The following is a 15,380-nucleotide window of genomic DNA, read 5'->3' on the forward strand; positions in this document are numbered from 1 at the left end:
CAATGCCATTGAACGTCAAGAATAAGGAGTTGCACTCTCTTGTTGGAAATGGTCATTGCCTGGCATTTTTTTTTGTTTCTTATCAGCTGATGTTTGCCTGTTGGATAGACCTTGCTGCATATAAACATCAGTTGCCTCATTTACTAAGGAATTGCAAATGGAATTGCATACAAAAGTGGAGGTTATGCTTCAATTATACAGTAAAGGGGATTGGTGAGATCATACCTGGATTGGTCTCCTTACTTAAGGAAGGTTAGTAATGCATTGGAAGTGGTTCAATACTCAGCCAATACTTAGAATAGCAGCTTGCCTTCCAACAAAAGGTTGGGCAGGCTAGACTTGTGTCCACGAACGTTTAAATGAATGAGAGGGGACCCAATTGAAATATATAAGTTCCTATGACATTTTGACAGAGTGGATGTGGAGAGGTTGCCTCCTCCTGTGGGAGAATGTAGAACTAGGGGTCACAATTTTAAAATAAAGGGTCACACATTTAATTCAGAAATGACGTGAAATTTTTTTCATGGAGGGTTATGATTCTTTGGAACTCTGTTCAAGAGGTAAGGGAAGAGTCTTTGAATGTTTTAAAAGCATAGGCAGATACAGTAGGTACTTTATAAATAAGGAAGTGAAAGGTTCCAGTGGTAGACAGGAATGTAGAGTTGAGGTTATAATCAGATTAGCCATGATCTTATTGAATAGCAGAGCAGGCTCAGTGGGTCAACTTACTTACTCTTGCTCCTAATTTGCATGCTCTTGGCAACTTTGCTCCTCCCTCTCATGCAGTTATTGAGGATGACTTGCTTTCACTCTTGACATAGCTGATGAACCCAGCGTGGAACCACAGACTCTTCCACAGGTGAGGCAGAAGATGCCTGATGGGGCAGGCAGGTGGGTGGTGCACTCATTCCACTGCCTCTGCAGAGCTTCTTCATGTGTTCCTGATGCAAGGACCAGAGGTCCTCAAGACCATCCCGCATGCTCCTTTTCTACTTTGAACAGTAATGGAGCAAAGATTCCCGGAGATTAGTGGAGGTGTATTCTTACCTGGGGACTTTGAGCACATCCTTGAATCGTCTTCTCTATCTGTCTGGTATTTTCTTCCATGACGGAGCTCGAGATAGAATATCTGCTTCAGGTGTCAGGTTGGCAAGTAGCGTTGGACCAACCGAGTGTAACTACTGCTGCAGTACAATGCTACCTCAGAGGCTGCAGCATTGTCTGGAAAGGGGTTCTGACTTTCTGCAGATGGTCTGGCCAGATAACCTTAAGCAACACTAGACTGGAAAAACCCAGATTCAGAGTACATTTTCCTGGAGCAACAGCACTTTGAGTGCTAGCAGTCAGGGCCAGCTTTATCACAGGTAGCAGCAACTTAATTGGCAGAGTGTTTGTGGTGGAATCACAAATGATGTCAAGCAAGCCATATTGCCTTCTCTACCACCCTATCCACGTGTCACCATTTTCAGGGAGCTATGGACTTGCACCCCATGATCCATCTGTATATCAATGCTCCTAAGGGTCCTGCAATTTACTGTATATTTTCCACTTGCATTTGACCTTCCACAATGCAACACCTCACACTTGTATGGTTTAAACTCTGTGTGCTAGTTGTCCACCCAAATTTCCAACCAATGTATCCTTTGATAACCTTCCTCACTATCCACAACTCCACCAATGTTAGTGTCGTCTGCAAGCTTACTAATCAGACCACCTATATTTTCATCCAGATCATGTGTGCATAGTATACATATGTATATGTGTGTACTGTATATATAAAACATATATATCGCTCCTTCAGGCCCCCTCACAGTTCCAACCCATCACCTTCCTCATTTAAGCTCATAACCCTCACCCGATCCTTCCTTCGCATCAACTCAAGCCCCTGCCTCACCACTTCCCTCCCCTAACACCATTGATCATTTGCATCCAACTCTCACATCTTCAACCCACAACTCTTTCTCCCCATTCCACGAACCCAGTCCTGGTCTTACCTCTTTTCCCTCACATGCTTTGTGCCTCAGGCGTTTATGAATTTACAAGCAGCAGGCACACGACCAAGAGGGCTCTTGACATGCCTGTTGGTGAGCAGTTCACACCTCTGTGTGACCGATGAACTTCTTGATCTACACTTTTCTGACTTTGCACCTTCTCCATCAAGGCCTCTAATGCAGCATCAGAATAAGTTTCAGAACATGTGCCACCACCTACTGTAAACATCATGCACCTCCCGTTTAAGAAATGCAGACTAGCTTTAAGAACTGAAAGGTGGCTTTATGGGGTGCTCGCCACTAACAAAATTGGGCCCTCAACAGCGGTGATAAGCTAATGAATAGCACAATCAGTGGAGATAGCGTGCAACAATCACATAAGTAAGCAGGCAACACAAAGCATACTGCCTGCATTGGATTGGATTAACCAGGCATCACAATCCTTATGCCTGTTCATGAATACTATCCAATGTTTGGCTCAGGCTGGGTCAGAAAATTGTGAGTTCACTCCTTTGTTGGAGCTTAGTAACAGAAGTTAGGCAGCCAGTTTGGGACTTTGCTTGTTAAAGATGGCATTCCTCAGATGAGATGTTAAACCAAGATTCTGTCTGCCTGTTTGGATATTAAACATCCCATCACACTCAGAGGAACAGGGAGCTCCAACAGGTGCTCCAGCCAACATTCCTCCCTCAACAAATACCACAAACTGATAAACGCATCCTTCATAACATTGTTGGTGCAGACTGGTTGCCATATTTGCTTTGATGAATCACTTAGTTCCAAAGCAATTCATTATTTATAAAGAACTGAAATGTCTGCTTACAATAAATTATGAAACAGATGCAAGTATGTCAGTAATAGAATGAAAATCATCCGTATGTGACCATTCCCTGTCAACAATTTTAATTATATGTCATAGGGTAGAATTTCCATCATGGCTTTGGCAGACGATTAGCATAAACTCCAAGAAGCATCAACAGCTGCTTAAAGTTCTTTTGAAATGTCCATGTTATTGCAGTGGTAGATCAGGAAACCTGACAGAAATTACTGCCACTTACTTCCAAATTTAGGGTGGAGATTGCCTGCATAAATCTGTCAAATTGCAGTAGTGTCGTTCCTCTTAAGGAGGCACTGCAGTGCTAACTGTTGGCAGGAAGATATAATTTACAGTTTAACAAGTTCACTTTTGCCATTTCCATTTTAAATGTGGATGTCAGATGGTGGAAATAGAATGTTGGGAGAGGAATTTACGGCTTTAAAGTGAAGACTGAATTCTGCTGGTGTGCCTTGTTCCTTTTAGTCTGCACTTTCTAATCCAACTTCACCTGAAGACTGTACTTGATCACATGTGCGATAATGAGAGAAATCAGCAAGAATGTTATAATCATCATTACTTCATCGCCATCTGTGGGCTATTGTTATCTGTCAAAAAGTTATGAACCACTGCCTTTTATCCCTATTTACCTCTTTGTTTGAACTATTGCATAGGACTGGAAAAGCCTGCCATATACTTCATGAGAATGTCCTTCTGTTTTTGAATGTTGCAGAGATGTACTACAAGTTTTTTGCAACTAAACCGGTTTATTCTGGTCAGCACATTATCTCATTCTTTGGGGAAGATATTGGCATCTCATTACACTTTGGCCGAGCAGACCTCTCGATTGCACATTTTCCATTCTTGCATGCTTTACAGCCCAGAGGACGTTATGATGACAATTCGTAGTCATCAGTTAGCTCTATGCAGGCACTGGGGCCAGCTGGAGCAGAGTGCTCTCTGCTCAGTACCCTCTCTTCCACAGCTGCTGCCTTATGGATAATGTGTTATGTCCAGAATCGTGCTTCTGCCAAAAGAATTACATGTAGTATTTATGTCTGGAAGATCTTTGTCATCAGAATAATGCCACTTCTTTATAAGACTATCCATTGAACAGCTCTATACACTCGAAATCCTCGGGAGTAATTTTGACAGTGCAAAGTAGGTGATAGTGAAACAGCAGGCTGGTTCCCATCTCTCCCAATTTTCATTTCTATTGACTTTAATGTTAACCATACCTCTCCTGACTTTATGTTTTGGTGTCAAGTTTCTTTAAGAAACCCAGCTGAGTAAGTGCATGTGAGTGGGCTGCTAATGAGGATAGTATCAAGCTGAGTTGTTGTATCATTTCCCTATATCCTGCTGAAACTCATCATCTTAGATGAAGGGAGCCACTTGGGTGAGTTACAAGAAGGATACCATCACCCACTGGGACTGTATCCTGGTAATAGGTCTGTAGGTTCAGGACATAGAGTTATGCTGTTGGAGGTGAGTTCAGATGACAAATTGAAATGAGACCCCATCTGGACATTAAAGATCCCATAGTAGTATCTGAAAAAAATGATGAGTTCTCATGAAGGAGTCCTGGCAACATTATCCCTCAACCTAGAACTGAAAAAATGGACTTGCTTGTTCGTATCTTTGCTGTTTGTGGGCCCTTACTGTGTGCAAATTGGCTTTTCCTGAATTACAACAGTAATTTCACTTCAAACGTATTTTATCAACTTCTATTATTTGTGCTTCCCAAGGATAATAAAAGACAAAATCATAAAGGGCCAGATCATGGTCAACCTGCTCTGCACCTCACATTCACCTCACACAAGAGGCCATAACCTTCTGCACCCACAAGGCTCCCAGTGTCTTCCCAGTCTTGCTGCTACAGCCTTTCCATGGCAAGTAGCAACTCAACAGGCAGTGGATACTAAGGCTAATGATACAAGACATTTAGAAATAATTGAAAAACATTTATTTTTTAAAAATCATTTGACTTTGAGTAAAATACTGATATTAATTAAAATAGTTTTAAAAAACAAACCGGTTACCTCACTTAATAAAAGTTGGCAACCCCATTCAAATGAATGGGGCCACATGCAGAGAGGCCAACTGTAGACTCTATATAGCCCATTGGCTCAGTACCTTGCAAAGCAGATGTGTTCACATCTGATGTCTAGTACCTTCTATACTTCCATGCTGCTGGGTGCTGGCAAGGAAGTTAAGAGTGAGCTGACCTGTGCGCTGTAGTTAGCCAGCAGTTCTGTACAGAACCTCTGGATAGCCATCAATACGATCCAGCTCACAGGGGACTTAGTTACACAAATTAAGGGAAATGAATCACACTAGTCTTCTCACAGTTGCTCCATTTGAGATAATAATACATTGAAATTGTCACATCTCCCACCTCCTGTCCTATTAACCAGGATCATTATTTGCTCTATACCTCAGCACAAGGAAGTCATCCTTTTATGATGCAGGCCAAAATACCTTTGTGTTTTTATGGCAGTTAATGATTCTTCAGAAGCCATGAGAAGTAATATAATGATATAAAGTAAAGATTGTGAAATTACTGCTGTTTATTTAAGTCATAGAAGAACTTTAATGGTAGGGTGTAGATCAAAATACTGAGAAATACCTGTTCTTACCTAAGAGTAACAGTAGTGTTATGCATAATTTTACAATCTTCAAAGGACTATTTCCTGAACCAAGAGAGCTTTGATAGATTATATTTGAACATCTAAGTCGTCCTCATCTACTTCATTTAAAACAACAATAGAAACTCTCTGATCCTGAGGATGTTTTACCCGTGAGTGCCATTATTCTCTGCTTGCTTTCAATTTGGTATCTCCCTTCCTCTTGAATCGATAGTCATTTCCAGGACCATTCAAGAAGCTAGCTTTTTTTCACTGTAAATTTTAAAGAAAAGTAATTATACATCAATATTCAACAACTTTTTATTTTCGTTTTACATTATCACTATTACTTATTTTTAAGGGGCTCACTTTGCTCTTGACTATTTTCCCCTAATATAATTATGACAAAGTTTGTGTTGATTTAATATTCCTTGCAGTTTTCCTTCCATATTGCCTTTTCCTTCTCTCACCTTATGTCGCTCCTTACATCCCTTGCAATTGCTAGTTTTCCCCATTTTGTGTTTTTCCTTTCTGTTTTGTGCTGTTGCTTCTCTCTTTAATAGTCCATGACATTAAGAAGTCTTGATGCTAGTATAGTATTAATAGAACGTTAATCAATTTGGTATGCTTAGAAAGTAGATCAGGTAGAAAGTTAACCTCGATTGTATGTGCTAAACATGTAATGCAGTAACATTGAACTGCACTTCTGAAATTATGTTTGGTTAAAGTTAGTGAACCCAAATTTCAGAAGCAGAATTCAACATGCTTATTTTACAATTTGATCCTACAACTTAAATTTCCCATTAAACTTACTCTCCCTTTGCCAAATATGAAACAAATCTTTGTAATTATGCATCCTACCACTTCACTTCTGCTAAGAAGACGAAAAATACAACTCCGACTAGAGTCGTGAATCTTTTTCCACGTCATCATTCCATCCATCAATCTTCAGCTGCCTGGTTACATTTCATTATGTCCTCCTCTGTTATCCCTTGAATTGAACTCCTCCTTTATCACTAAGGCTACGCCTTCCCCTCTCCCATTTTCATGACCTTTCCCATTGACCTTTTAACCTACTTTATTTAATTCCCAATCCTGACAATCCCATAGCCAGTCTCATTTATGGGCCACAATAAGCTCCAAAGTTTAACTCATGCCTACAATTTATGCACTTTGTTACTTACAACCAGTCCTTTTGTGTAATGATCACAGATTTCGATCTCACAACCTAATCTGTTTTAGTACCCTAATATTTTGCTCATAGCACTCCAACTGGACCCTCAACTGAAAGTAACAATGTAAATCAGGTTTAAAATATTCAAAGCTCATTGCTACCCTATCCAGGTGTTTAATGCATAACAAATTGATTAATGTTCTATTAATATTATACTTGCATCAAGACTTCTTAATGTTATGACTGAATACACTGTATTTCATCAGTTAAGCACTTATCACAATTTCAGTCAATTCACAGTACTCATGCAATATAAATTTAGTTATAATCAACACAACAGTGGAATAGTTGAAACCAATATTGTTTTACTATATACATTAAAGTTTTCATTTTACTGTTTTGCCTCACTTCTATTTCTTGCAAGTTTACAATTCTGCTTCATCTTATTAGTTAAAAGATGCTGATTAATAATGACATAGGTATATTAGAAAAAATGAACACTAAGGGATGCAATATTGGATAAAATGTGGGAAACAGAGTATAGGAAATAACTGTTTCTCAGACTGTAGAGTGATATGTGGTGATATGCCCCAGCATTTGTAGTTCAGACCTTGATATTGATTAATGACTTAGGTTAGGAGAAAAGGGCAAATATCAACATTCAGAGATGATACAAAGCTTTGAAGACTTGTGAACAGGACAATATTTAAAAACTTATGGAGGACACAAACTGGCAAATGGAATTAGTAGAGAAATGGCAAATTTAGCAATGAATAGTGTAGGATGATGTAATGAAGTAGAAGTATGAGTGAAATCCTTACATAGTAAATGGTACAATTTTAAAGAGAAACGCAAGACTTCTGTACTTTTGCACAAACTTTGAAAATAGCAGAACATCATAACAAAGCAACTAATAAAGTATATCAGATTCTGGGCTTTTATAAACAGCAGTTGAGAATACCAAAGCCCGGAAGTTATAAATCACTCGTTCAAGCCCAGCTGGAGAACTGTATTTAGTTCTGGGCACCAGACTTTAGGAATGGCGTGAAGAATTTGTGAAGGGAACAGAAGAGATTACATGGATAAGAGACTTCAGATTTCTGGATGGGCGAGGCAAAACAGGAGTTGAGACTTAGTGTAAATAAAGAGAAAATATTGCAAGTGTTGGAGGGCTACTAAAAAAAGTGAAATGGTTTTAAAACAACTGGCAAAAGAATTAAAGGTAACATGAGGAAAAACATTTTTACACAATGTGTGGTTAGAATTTGAAATGCACTCCCTGTGAGGGTGGTGCTTACGGACTTAATAGTATCCCTCAGAGATGGATTAGACAGTTCTTTAATTCAGTCATCATCATGGGATCTGTGGCCACTAATAAGGCAACTAATTAATGGCCTTTCCAAATAACCCTTGAGAAGGTAGTGGTGAGCCTCCTACTTAAACCACTAAGGTCCCAATGGTGAAGGAACTGCCACAGTATAGTTGAGTGGGAAGTTCAAAGATTTTACACACCAGTGATAGAGGAACAATGATATATTTCCAAGTCAGAATGGCTTTCGACTTGGAGGAGGACTTGTATTTGGTGGCGTGCTCATGCACCTGTGACCTTTGTCCTCATAGTGTTGAGGGCTACAAGTTTGTGAGATGTTAAAGAAGTCTTGGTCCCTCTCCTTGTAAAAAAAACAACTCTGAAACAAATTGTAAAAGCATTGAACAAGTTTAAGGTCTAACAACATCTCTGTCTTTACCTACAGTGTTCCATCACCTGTGGAAAAGGAATGCAATCACGAGTAATCCAATGTATGCACAAAGTGACTGGAAGACATGGAAATGATTGTTTCCCATCAGAAAAGCCCGCAGCCTATAGACCCTGTCACTTAAAGCCATGCAATGAAAAAGTCAATGTGAATACTATAACCTCACCCAGACTAGGTATGTAGCAACATCCCAGCTATTCATTCATTCCAATTGTAAGTTTCATGGATCTCATTTATGAAGTAGAGTGAAGGACATACTATAGGCTTTACAGTTGAATTTTCATTTCCCATATTTGCCTGCCTCTGCATTTCAGAAATTATTTGTTGTACAAGCAGTGCTTTTGGCTATCTTAAGTAAATGCCGATGCTCCTTTCTGGCATGCAATACTATAGATTTTATAGGAAAAGGTAGTCTTGCATTTTAAATAGTTTGCCTCATAAGCCTCAGGAAATTGCAAAGTGCTTCAGAACAAATGAATTGCATTTGAACAATGGTTGTTGTTGTAAGTAGACAAACAAAACTTTGTTATGAAGTAAAGTATCATCGCATAAGGTTTCCAGGTTGTCACTGGTAAAATTCAGAGTACTTTTACCATACAGGAAGCATCCATGCCTCTTTTGACCAAAATGCATTTGCTCTATATTTTATGGCATACTGTATCACAATCTATCCCCGCCCAAACCAACTGTCACCTGCTCCATCACCCCACCAACCAGAAAAATCAAGGTGTGGCATATTGCTCAAGAGGGTTTGGAATCAGTAATGATTAGATCCCGTTAAACAAATCCTGCTAAATTACATCTACTGTCAGGTCAAAAGATAGCATCTTGGTGAAGTGCACATTACAGACAGTCTTTTTTTAAAAGCTTCATTAACTTGTACAGTGTTTCCTTTCTTTCAAAATTCTCTTGTTCCCCTGTGTTCTATTGTGGAAATTGACTCCATACTTTTTTGTTCTGTTGTGTGCAAGCCATACCTACTTTGATTGGACTTCAGTGCCTTAGGCAAATGTGTACTGGAAGTAAACAATGAGCTTAGATATTTTTATTTAGACTGTTAAGTGGAATAAAGGTTAGGATATGGCCCATCTAGAATGCATACTTTTTTGGCATGTGTGCTGGAAATAAAAACCAAGACAGAAACTAGCTCATGAATGATATCAAAAAGTTTTTTAAAAACTCCAGATACTGGAAATTCGAAATAAAAGCAGAAAATGTTGGTAATACTCAACAGGTTAGACAGCATCTGTGGAGAGAGAAACAGAGTTAACATTGTCAGAACTGAAGAAGTAAGAACACAGGACTGTTTTAAGTTGCAAAGAAAGGAGATGGGTGGAGAGAACAAAGGGAATGTCTCGTGGCTGGTGACATGGCACAAATGCCATTAGTCCATCTAAAGTAGGGTGGTGAAGGCAAGTTATTCATGGCTGATCTGCCAGTGTAAATAGAGGGAGGTGAATGAGGGCAGTAGAGAGAAACAAAAATAATGCTGGAACTGTGAAATGCAGCTGCTGGATATCGAAATAGAAGAGAATATTGGAAATATTCAGCACATCAGATAGCATCTGTAGAGAGAGAGTAACGTTACAGGAAGATAATCGTATCATAAATGATACAAACAGGAAATATTGATTGCCTGAAATTGTAGAGACGCTCAGTCCTGATGCAGGGTTTCGACCTGAAATGTCGACAATTCCTTTCCCCCTGCAGATGCTGCTCAATCCGCTGAGTTCCTCCAGCAGATTGTTTGTTGCTCCAGATTCCCGTAACTGCACTCTCTTGTGTCTCCAATTAATAACGGGAGATTGCTTGCAACTGCTCCCACTCTGCCGTATTACCTTTAGCAGCAAATAGTGAACGCAGAGCAACTCCAAGAAATTCTAATCCTCAGTCAGGTAATTTATGACTTAAGAAACCCTGATCTAGGACCCCCATTATCTTTCAACCAGGACTAGTCCCAGAAGGCCTATTGGCAGCATTCTACTTGCGGGCCATGGAATGATCTCCTGAGAGGCATCTAAAGCATTGATGGGCAGGCAGAAGGATGTCAGCATCCCAGATTATTTTTGTGGGGTTTGGAGGAGAACACCTGGTCCTCTTCAGCTGTACAATGAGACTTAACAGAGCAGAATATGTCCTGTGCACCACCTCGTAAATTGGCACTTGAGGTTCTTCAGACAAAGGAAGTGAATTTCAGCCAGACACACTAATGTTGGTAGCTGATCTACAGAACAATATTAGGAGCTAGAATAAGGTGGTGAATTTTCCCACATCATTTTTAAGGCACTGCTGCCAACTTTCTACCCAGTGGAGCCAGTGACAGTTTTCATCAACTCTTCATTTGTTATCTTTATCTGACCTGTGGTTTTGAAGTTAACCAGAATTATCTGTCTGCAAAAAATAGTTTTAGACTATATCATACCAGGTAGTTTCATACTAAAGGCTAACGGAAAACAGCCAGCACATTCAGCATGTATGTATAATTTGGCAAAAAGCAAATTTTACTGTACAATGGCATTTTGCAACAACTTGATAATTGGTTTCATAAGTTGGATTTATTTAAGCGATATCACATTTTTTTGTGTTTTCTGTTCTAAGTTCCACTTTTGAACTAAAGGGTACCAGATTGGCACTATAAGTATAAATAGATTACAACATGTTAGAAATTTGCATACATATCAGACTGCACAGTAGCCAAATAATTCAGAACTCTCAAAGGCTAGACAATAAAGCTCCAGTAAATTTTACATAAAATCCCCCTAGTTAAAATATTTCTTTCTCCTATCCAACCTTTTTGAAACACGAAATAAGAACAGACCATTTTGCCTCTTAAGTCTGTAATGCCACCCAAATAACAATGTGGCTGAACTTTATGTTAACTCCATGTAATCACTTTGGTTTCATGATCCTAAATACCCTTGCCTAACAAAACTTATCAGTCACATAAATGAAAATGTTCAATTGACCTTGCCTCGAGCTTGCAGAGGATAAAAAGTCTACATTTCTACTACACCTTATGCTTCCTGACATTGATAATAAAAACAAAAAAAATGCTTGAAACACTCAGCAGATCAGGAAGAGAACAAAGTTAACATTTCAGGTCAAAGACCCTGTATCAGATCTCCATGAACTCTCCCTGTATTCACCAATCTGTAAGAATAGTTGTCTCAAATAATGAAGTATGTATCTAGGGCCAGAGTCAGGTAGGGTTAAGTTGATGGAAACATGTGATATTTGAGCTGGCATGGATTTGGGGGTGAAAACTCAACTCAGGGTCAAATGTGAGTCCAATATCACCAGCAGTCTGATTCAGTTTCAGACAGACACCAAGAAGAGGGATGGAGTCACGGGTCAAGGACTGGAGTTTGCAACAGGGCCTGAAGATGATGGCCTCAGTTTTCCAATATTTAGACTGGGAGGAAACTTCTGCTGATCCAGTTCTAGTTATCAGGCATAAGGTCTGACAATTCATAGAAAGTGAAAGCTCAGGACAGGTGGTGGTGAGTTAGAACTGGGTGCCATCAGTGCATATGAACTACTTATGGGTAACTATTGGCAATCCTTTGTGATTGTTGTAATAGTAACCAAGCCCTTTTCATACTTTCTAACCTGTCTGCACACTTTGGGAATGTTGATTATACCATCCCTCTCCAGCCTCTCTGCCATCATCCAGTGGGACTGAATGGGACTGATCTCATCTTGCTCTATTCTTATCTATCCAGACATATCCAGGGTATCACCTACTGCGATACTATTCCCTGGGATCTGTCCTTGCTCCCCTCGTATTTCTCACCTACTTGCTGCCCCTTGGGAATGCCAACCAAAAGTCAGTCCCTCCTGTAAAGTTTCAGTTTTAATTCACTATTTGAGCCTTCAATCTCTCTCCATTGTCTGTTTCAAAAGTTTCAATCTACAGATTCTTGAATTTCACTCCTGACATTAAGTTTGAATGGTCAAAGTTTAAGATTTTGTGTGTTCTTCAGAGGAATTAATTTCTCTCTATTTAAAGTATCAATTCCTATGTTAAGTTTAACCAATTCACTGAGATCACCCCATAATACTACTTTTCTATATTCAAGGGAATTAAAGTGCAGTCTATGTAACCTTTCCTCATGATTTAGCCCTTTTAGTCCTGGTATCACTCTGGTGAGTTCATGTTGCACCCCATCCCAGGTCAATTTATCCTTCCTGTAGTCTGGTGCCACAAATTGGATGCAAGCGGCTTAATTGGTGCTTTTTGCAACTGCAGCATATCTCTCATCCTTCTGTAATTCAGCTATCTTGAAATATAGGCCAGCATTCCATAGACCTTAATACAAAACCAAAATACTACATTTCAGAGAAATCTAAAGTAAAAGCAGATATACTAAGAAATTGGTACAGCTATGATAATAGCAGCATGCTGCATTCATTACCATTTAAAATGTTTTGTGCTTCCAACCGGTAGAAATTCCGTAGGATGAAACACTAACTGTCAATTAATCTTCCCTGCCTTCTACCTTATCACAGACCTCCTTCCCTCTTTCTTGGCATCTTTAATTCTGTCCAATTCTAACTCATCAAAGGTCATCAACCTGAAAGTTTAACTCTGTTTCCCATCTGGAATTCCATATAAATAATATCTTACTTATCACATCTGTTACATCCTCAAAAAAGAAAATACAACTGTACATAACTTGTACTTTATAAATCCAAGCTGGCTGTTTCTGATCAAATGCGCAATCAGACTCCGGATAACAGATTCGTGGTAACTTTCCTACCACTGGCATTAGACTGCTAAACTTGGATAATTGAAGTTTACCTCTCCTACCATTCTTAAATAATGAAGTGACATTATTGCTGACAGCAGTTTTCCATTACAAGGGAACATTTACTAAATTAAGAGTGTTTTACAAGATCATTGCTAAATTTACTCACCTCATTCATTCTGTACCGTAAGATGGAAGACATCAAGTCCTATATATTTGTATGGCCTGGTAATTGATCCATGACATTTAGAGCATGCTAGGTGTTTGCTCATGAGCCTGCTCCTGCAAAATTCAGTGGCACTGGAAGCCCAAAGCCAGCAAGTCAAGCAACCCAGGGAAAGAATGGTTATTTTGGGAGTGACTAATGACAGAAACATCTCAGATCAGTGTTGGTAATCTCCTGGGCAATGCTGCATTGCACATGGAATTGCATCACCTAAAATTTCTAGAGGGCACAATTCAACCCATCAATTTTTTAATGCTCAGCTCTAGAAAAAACGCAATGCCATGCATCCAATTCTAAGCCATCTTTCTCAAGTCTCATTAGTTTCTCCATATGTTATTACTCATACTGAGTAACTAAATCTCATTATTTCCTCCCCGTGATTTTGTTTCAGCTTTCCCTGATACTTTATCTTCATCATCTGCAGTGAAGAAGAATACAAATTACTATTTAGGAAGTTTTCCATTTTCTGATTTCCTTTTGCAATATCACTTGTGTTTGTCATTAAAAGACTTGCTTGTATACTAAAAGGTTGTACAAAGTCATTATGGAACAGTCACTCTTTCCCATAATGAATTTGTACAACCTTTTGGTGTAGATATCCCTCATACGTTTTATTGTAATCACGTTTTGCAGCTCACACGTCTTCCTTTTCATTCATTTGTTCTCCTTTCCACCTTCCCCAGGCTGCACTTTCTGTGCTGTACTTCATTTTCATTTCAGTTCTTTTCTCTAATTCTATAATCTCTCTCGATTTTATTACTGACCAAGGTTGCTCAATTATATACATGGAGTTCTTGCTTATCAAGATCTCTGAATTATTATTAATAAACAGAAAATATGGAAGGATTTTGAAAATTGATTCAAGATTGGCAGAAAAGCAATGCTTATTGCTGGTTGTAGTTCACTCAAGACAAAGTGAAAGCTTTAGTGAAAGCCAGCCACAGAACCTGCACACATACAAATGAAACATCTACAGAGTATTTCCATTTTAAACACTGTAATTAAGCAGATGTATGCTTATTAAACAGGTCAGTAAAATATTGACTGGGCTCACATTCAATTTGGAGCATACAGCCTTATAAAATAAACTGTTTTCAATTCAGTAACAGACATAGGGCAATGTTTACGATAACTCCATAAATTTTCCCATCTTGTTGTGTAACGATAGGAAGCAAGAGAATCCCTCATTCAGTCTTTTGTTGAGTTAAAAATAAACACAGCTCATGTTCCTGCTTGTGATCACCAGCTGGTGACTCCTCCTGGAATGTAGACATCAAACAAGAAAAGGTGAGCCTTTGTTATCTTAATGACCAAAGACAAATCATCTCCCTACACTTACCCAAAGCTCATGAGTACTGACCACTGATGAGAAATTCTGGAGAATAGCCAGAGAGCAATCAAACTGCACGTCAGCGTAAGTTAACCCTTTCAGAAGGGAAGCAAAAGAAATCCATAACAGAAACCCTAATAAAAGTTAATGATTCAAAAGAAAGTATGAAATATTAACTGAATGTTTGTGATATAATTGATATTATTTTTTTCTTTTTGTTTAAATAGCTGCTTTGACATTCAAATGTTTGAAGGACCAGTGGCAAGTGTATTGCAAAATAATACGCGAGACAAACCTCTGTCAGGACATGAGGTGGTATCAGCGCTGCTGTGAGACCTGTAGAGACTTCTATGCACAAAAGCTACAGCATAAAAGTTGACATCTTCTTTTGTTCCAGCATTCACCACCAAACTTATTTTTTATAAGTACAATCTAATTTATAAAAATACAGAACTACAACTTGTTTAGACCAAGGTACTGATGTATTAGGTATAATTTATTCATTTTAATTTATTTTTTGTTTACCAATAATTTTTGGAGTGCTGTTCAATGGTTTTCAAAATCCATATATTTTAGCTTTTTATATGTTAGATGGGTCCATTCTTTGCAACTGATAATTTGACAACTGTCAGAATGTAGTTCACCCATAGTGGGCCATAACTTCATGGATCGCGTTAAACCAGCTGGCGTTAACGCTTACTGTAAACATTTCA

At 38.8% G+C, this 15,380-nt stretch overlaps 1 protein-coding gene across 1 annotated transcript in view; it reads left to right on the top strand.

Annotated features, from left to right (window-relative positions):
- The window catches only part of LOC127572671 (A disintegrin and metalloproteinase with thrombospondin motifs 19-like), a 282,491-nt gene extending 267,445 nt beyond the window's left edge, over window positions 1-15,046 (top strand). Inside the window, exons 23-24 of the mRNA XM_052020173.1 lie at window positions 8,361-8,538; window positions 14,895-15,046. Of these exons, the coding sequence (XP_051876133.1) occupies window positions 8,361-8,538; window positions 14,895-15,046 (330 nt within the window). The remainder of the gene's footprint in view (window positions 1-8,360; window positions 8,539-14,894) is intronic.
- The last annotated feature ends 334 nt before the right edge of the window (window positions 15,047-15,380 follow it).

This window comes from Pristis pectinata, chromosome 7, assembly GCF_009764475.1.
Source record: "Pristis pectinata isolate sPriPec2 chromosome 7, sPriPec2.1.pri, whole genome shotgun sequence".
Lineage (NCBI taxonomy): Eukaryota > Metazoa > Chordata > Chondrichthyes > Rhinopristiformes > Pristidae > Pristis > Pristis pectinata.